The 7,135-nt window shown below is 35.2% G+C and overlaps 1 protein-coding gene across 1 annotated transcript in view; it reads right to left on the reverse strand.

The window, feature by feature from the left end:
* The window catches only part of FAP (fibroblast activation protein alpha), a 74,631-nt gene that overhangs the window by 34,173 nt on the left and 33,323 nt on the right, over positions 1-7,135 (reverse strand). Inside the window, 3 exon segments of the mRNA XM_015565777.1 lie at positions 107-177; positions 276-380; positions 6,547-6,591. Coding sequence (XP_015421263.1) covers positions 107-177; positions 276-380; positions 6,547-6,591 — 221 coding nt within the window.

A 7,135-nucleotide genomic window follows, 5' to 3' on the forward strand; every position in this document is an offset into this window, starting at 1 on the left:
GAGATAACTAAAATGCTCTTAGCAGAAAGAAGTGGTGCAGGATCCCTTGTACGTCCATTGGCTAATTAAACCCTGATTGGGACAACACGCTTCATGCAATACTTACAGTGAATCCTGTGTTATTCTGAATATATTTATGGCCTCCCACTTGCCACTTGTAATTTGAGTAGCGTTTTCCTATAAGAAGACAAACATTATGTGGCATGAAGCTGAGCGTTATTTGAGCAAGCTCAAATGAATGATCTTTGAGGAGATAAATATTGGAAGGAGCGTACCACGGTGTCTTTGATATAGTGAATATGTTTGTAGCCATCCTTGTCGCTAAATATTTTGTAGTATGAAGTGGAATCATAGCTGAAAACTGGTGTTGAAACAAAGAACTGAAAAAGAAAAGGTTATGTTCAAAAGACAAACCAAACTAAAACTATCGATTTTTAAAAGCAATATGTATAAGAACTAGAACACCTCCCCCCACACCCCCACCTTCCGTCACTCACATCTGGAATTCCATTCTTTTAGGTAGATGGTTTTTCTAGTGATTGTAACAGGCACTTGTACATTCCAACTACTGTTTAATTGCTACCTCAAACCCCTGGGTTTAAAATGTTTAATTTGATTGAGTGTTTAATTTGTATGTTCTGAGATGATGTGATGGACTAGAAAGGAAAGAGAGTTGAAAGAATCACACATGAATGTTGATATTTAACCAAGTCAGTCTTCAAAATGTGATATTTGACCAAAATGTGGGCTCTTATGAAGGCTGATAGCCCTTTTAATTCTTCATATGTATGATGCCAAGTACCTAATGCCAGTGATTCAATGAAGACATTTGAAATATTAAATATCATGGCCTGCTAGCCACAGTTTTAGGGAGAGACTTCAAGCTAGAGAGAAAAATGTTACCCATGACAAGCAAGTGGGGGATTTAGTCCTTGAACTTGGGGAGCAGAGTAGACCTCATTAGCATCCATGACTTCTTTGCAGGGACCCTGCCGGGCACCTCTTAATGACCTAAGGAGTCTCTGACACTCAGTTCTAGTGTGCCCTGGAGCAGGGCGGGCCACAACTCAACATCCTGAATGGTACAGATAACTAAAAGCCTGCCAAGGTCCTCACACCCAATTTTAGCTGGTAATTACTCTCCTTAAAAATGTAGACTCATCTTACATTTGCTGGTGTATTTATAATTCTGGTCAGCAGGTTTTGAAATGGCAGTAAAGTGGTGAAAGACCTACACGATGGAGGTGTTACTCTACCTCACTCAGAGTCTGTATTCCCTCAGATAATCCAAACCAGCTCTCTCTAGCCCCGTGCTGTCATATGGCGGTGAACATGATGCTCCACTCCCGTAGAACTGACCAAGCAACAACAGCCAAATGACTGCAGTATCTTTTAGCTACAGACACCGATCCTGCTGACACCCAGCCTGGGGCTCCCTTTTGAGCAAGAACATAGGGAAAGTTGATGTTTGCTACTTTAGGGATGGTCCCGTGTGTGATCTGATATTTGATGCTTTTGATAAAATTGAATATGATTATGTGACTTTTCAAATGCAATTTATTTGACATGGTATCTGTAATATTCTGAATAGTCTTCCCTACAATTCATTTCCATCCAGAATTTCAGAAGGGGACTATTAGAGACTGAATATTTCTCCCAAATTCATATGTTGAAAGCTTAACCCCCACAAAGATGGTATTAGGAGGTAAGTAGGGTTAGATGAGATCATAGGGTTGATGCTCCCACGAATGAGATTAGTACCCTTATAAGAATCACCAGAGAGCTTGCTTGCTTCCTTTGGTCTGCCCTCTGCCACATTAGGATACAAGAGGTGGAGGGGCGCAACTGGGAGAGAGCTTTCACCAGAATGTGACTATGCTGGACCCTGATCTCGGACTTCTAGTTTCTAAAACTGTGAGAGATAAATTCCTGTTGTTAATAAGCCACCCGGTCTGTACTTCATTGAAGCAGCCCAAACCGACTAAGACAATGACACTATTTAAAAACAGTCTTTACAGATGTAATCAAGGTAAGAATCAAGATGTGAGACTGGATTAGGGTAGGCTCTAAACCAGTGATGGTGAACCTATGACACGCGAACACATTTTTTTGGTTGATTTTCCTTTGTTAAATGGCATTTAAATATATAAAATAAATATCAAAAATATAAGTCTTTGTTTTACTATGGTTGCAAATATCAAAAAATTTCTATATGTGACACAGCACCAGAGTTAAGTTAGGGTTTTTCAAAATGCTGCAACGCCGAGCTCAAAAGGTTCGCCATCACTGCTCTAAACCCAATGACTAGTGTCCTCATAAGAAGAGAAGAGGATGCAGAGATACAGAGAGATATGGAGAAACAGAGATTGGAGTGATGTAGCTACAAGTTCAGCACGTCCACGGATTGACAGCAGCTATCAGAAGCTGGAAGAGGCAAGGAAGAATTTTTTCCTGGAAGTTTCAGAGGGAACCTGGGCTCCACAGGCACCTTGACTTTGGACTTCTAACCTCCAGAATGGTGAGAGAATGAATGTATGTAGTTTTAAGCCACCAAGAGTGTGGTATTTTGTTACAGCAGCCCCAGGAAACTAACAGTGTCGTAAGTCATCACTTTGGCATATAAATTATAAATCTTTAACAAAATGAAAATGGAATAATGAGAAAATGTGGTTTCCTTGCACGAACCTCTTATTAATTTCATTAATAAGACCAGCCTTGGTAGCATTTTGTGTATTGAGACCAGTGCCTCTAAGTGAAATTGAGAGTCAAGTGTCCCAAGAATAGGAAATTCTGATTTGCAGTTTTGTGGACAGAATTTCATTAGTGTATGTCTCACAGCAATCATTCTTTTACTCTAGAAAAAATTATGCTTTCTTTAGCAAATGATGATATACTTAGTAGCAACCACTTTACAATGCCTCCCTCTCACTCTTCAAGATAAAAGTAAAAAACTGGCTTTACGTTGTCTTAACTGCTAAAACGGAACCAGGGTCGCAAAATATTTTAAGGTGCTAGAGTAAAACTATATTCTCCTCACACCTGAAGTTAGTTGAGAAACTTGGGGGAAAAACCTTTGTTCTAGATTAAAACTTAAGATTTAATTTTCACATAAAAAATAATAACAGGGTAGAGTGTTATGTTTTTAAGATACTAGAATCAAGCAAACAGGAAGAATATTTTTTGCTAAGTAAAGACTGTTATCTTCTCCCCTTTTGCTGCTCACATCAAAGACACCTACTTTAGATAAACAGGTAACTGGGGTGCAGTAAAGAGAGTGTGAAATGTGTCCTCATTCACTTTGCCAGGGCTAGGTCCACAATGCATTCTCATTTAAGTGCTTCTGCCAACAAGTCACATCTGGACCCGAGAAAATCACAGTTATCACCAGCCTCTTCACAGATCCCTTTATCTTGCTTAGATTTTCTGATAAATTACTCATCTCTATGTGCAAAGCCACTCAAAATACCTTACTTGGAAGGTAAGATTATTTACCACCAGATAATTTCTTGCTAAGGTTGGCAAATGATCTACTTACTAAGGCTAATGCCTGAACTGAGTTCACCACATGTAGTCAAAGCACAGACTTCCAAGCATCAAGTAGAAAATTTATTTTTCCAAACTGAGGGATTTGGCCAACAGTCTAAAGGAGATGTGGTGTATTGCTTAATTATTTTGAAATTATTTAAATGTGGCTTTGCAGTTCCCCCAAACTTAGTGATTAAATACCAGATACATTGATTACATCCTCCTTTTTGTCTGTTTTCTATAAAGAGCAAAAAATAGATTTATTTCAAGTGAATTTGTTGTTATCTTTCTGATCAAATACAGAAAAACTTAGGCTATTTTTCCCAACTTCAGACACTGCCTATCTCATGCTGGAGGAAAAAAAGTGATAAAGTTCTTAAGAAACTGTTTGCTAGTTTTGTGCCTGCAACTAAACAGGTCAATTTTAGCAAATCAATTAATCTCACTTTTCTAATTCTTAGGTAATCTCTGAAGGTCTTTTTCAGTTCAAAGCACTTTGATAAGTTCTAAAGGAAGAACTGCTCTGAAGTTACTCTTTAAATGTATATGAATAAAACCAGCTTGTACATTTTGTCCACAAACCTCATAAATATTACCTGAACAAATATCAGAGAGACATATTTCTGGGTAATTTTATCAAGCCACTGGTTTAATTATTGGTTCAAGGAAGCTAAAAAGCATACTAGGGCAAAGGAGCCATGACTATATGAAGTTGTGCCCTGTCTTTTTCTAAAAAAGATGTCTGAACCTATAAAATCTGAAGAATGACCTCTTCACAGCAGTTCCCTTGGGAGAGTGTGAGCATACTTTTGAAAGCCATCATTGCAAAGAATTTTTGACAATTCCACTTCTGGTATTTTTAAAGTTTACTGACTACTGGATATATTTCAAGAGCTTGAGATTAGTCAATAAGAAATATAATGTTTCCCAATAGAATTCTAAAGCTACAGGTATTAACATGATCTAGCACAAAATCATGTGCTGCAGATACTTTATTTATTCACTAGATTTATTTTGGCAAGACTTTGGATTTAATATAAGAACCTCATCTTCCCTCAAAGAATACTTATGTCCCTCCACTGAAGGTATTTTTTAAAAATATATTTTTATTGATTTCAGAGAGGAAGAGAGAGGGAGAGAGAAAGAAACATTAATGATGAGATAGAATCATCAATCAGCTGCTTCCTGCATGCCCCATACTGGAGATAGAGCCTGCACCCTGGGCATTTGCCGTGACTGGGAATCGAACCGTGAAATCCTGGTTCATAGGTCAACACTCAACCACAGAGCCATGTTGGCAAGGCACTGAGGATATTTAAAACAGTGATCTATAGTTTTAGAAGGCTATTTATTTATTTATTTATTTATTCATCTATTCACCCATTCATCCAGCTAATGTTTGCTCTATGGAGTGTAAAAATTGATAAGATGCAAATATTTCAGAATGTTTTGAATGCTGATACCATTTTCAGAATAAACATATGGATTCCTAAAATTATGTTTTTGAGAAGGTTGTTGGTATCATTGCTTATCTATCTGTAAAATCACATCATTCATGTTACTTTATAGTAACCTTAGTTATATTATCATCATGGAGAACACAATGAAAGGAAGTTTTAAGCCTTCTCCCTTTCTCTCATTCTTTACTGGGCATCTTTATAATGGGAGTGAATTCATAAGTTAACTTTCCCTTTTCTTCAAGTTTTCAAGTGCTGGTCTAGGAATAGTCTTCCTAGAAGGCGAGCTTCTGATTAACCAAGAATCCAAAATATTTAGAAGATCCTATTCTTTTACTGAATATGCCTAATTTTTCCTGGGTTATTTAGTACAGTGACAAAGATTAAATTAAATAGGACTTTCCAGGGTTTTTTTTCCCTGACTTATACGTATCCTTGTTACCTTGTTATTTTAGAATATTTTTTACATTGACTGTATATAAATTAATAAAGTAATAACTATTCTTTAGCTAATGAGTATAACTGAAGACTGAGTAAACATATGCAAACTAAAATCATTGGATCTAGAAAAAGTGTTCAATAGAGTTTTTAATATCTAAAGATTTTTACTTTATAATTTACCTTCTCCTTACCCATTTTAACTTTGAATTTTTATGAGACTTACCATCTTAGAATTGACTTCTGAATTATTTGTTGTCCTTTTATTATGGGTTAATGTGTTAAATCAAGTCATAAGAGTTTCCTCTTTCTTTGAATGTGTCAAAATCTCAGAAAACATAGCCTTTTTAAAAACCCAAATGCTAGTTGAATTCAATCATATTTTTGTGTTAAGTTGCAGTAACTTTGCAACATTCACTTATTCTGTCTTATTTTGTATTATTTATAGAGGATGTTAGATACAATTGATATTTTCTTAAAACCTATTTTTTCACAGTAAAAATCCCCATAAATCACTGAATAAGCTTATCCAAGTGATCACAAATCAGAACCAAACACACATCTTTCTATTTGCTATCACTTTGCTTAAAAACTAAAATGAATGAACATATATAAATGAATATATATATACACATTCATTTTAGTTTTTAAGCAATTTCAGTTTATAATAAGTTAATTTCAGTTTATAATAAAATTTAAGGAGAGTTAGATTGTCTCTAAATTTCAAAGGCTACTCAATATATTTATTTTTTCCTGAATTCAAATGGCTAATGATTAATAAGATAATTTTAGGCAGATCAGGGACTATGTTCCTTTTTAAAAAATGATCTTTATTATATTTGTTTAAGAAGTAATATTAATTATCCATATCAGACAGTTCGTTGAAAAAGTTAAGGTTGGAACATGAAGAATATGATTGATTTCTTCTCAAAAAAATTCTAAATGTACATTAAAATTGTCTAGCACAAAATTGCTGAAGGGATCACTACTTTTATATTTTTTACCTTGATATTTTTTTCTATTAAAAAAAAGTGCTGCCAGTTTGAATACATTTCAAATGGTCCTTTCATAGTTGAGAATCTGTCAAGTGTCATTAAAATATAAAAAAAAGATAGCAAAATCATACTCCACCAGCCCATCCAGTTCTGCTTTCTTCTATATGCTCCTGGGTCTAAAAGAAAAAAAAGATCATATAAAGCTTAGTGTAAGTAAGCTGTTTTTTCTCAATATAATCTGGACATTTGAACCAGTTAAGCTGCCTCATCAGAATGTACTATCAATGGTCAACTAACTTTACACTTGAGTTTAAGATGATTATATTAAAAATTTTATACAATAGCACTATTGCATGCACATGGATAATTTAAAGGCTGGATTTTATCACAGACCTTTAATAATTCTGGTTAAAGTTTCTATGATACAGTGAATTATCACATCATCAATGAAGGCCTAGCAAAACCCAAGTACTTGGTGTCATATAGCTAAAAGGGCATATAGGGATCTTAATCTTTGCACCGAATCTTATTTTGGTATACATTTTAGCATGGTACCAATCAATCACTTATTGAACAAATATGTAGTAAGCCTAAGAAAATGAATAGGCTTTTCTAGACCAATAATTAGAGAAAGAACATTCTAGGTAGAATGAACAGTGTAGAGACAAGGCCAGCTTAGTAAACTACAGGTGACTGAGTGTGCTGAGTGAAGGGTGACTA

Source organism: Myotis davidii, unplaced genomic scaffold, assembly GCF_000327345.1.
Source record: "Myotis davidii unplaced genomic scaffold, ASM32734v1 scaffold59, whole genome shotgun sequence".
In the NCBI taxonomy this organism is placed as follows: domain Eukaryota; kingdom Metazoa; phylum Chordata; class Mammalia; order Chiroptera; family Vespertilionidae; genus Myotis; species Myotis davidii.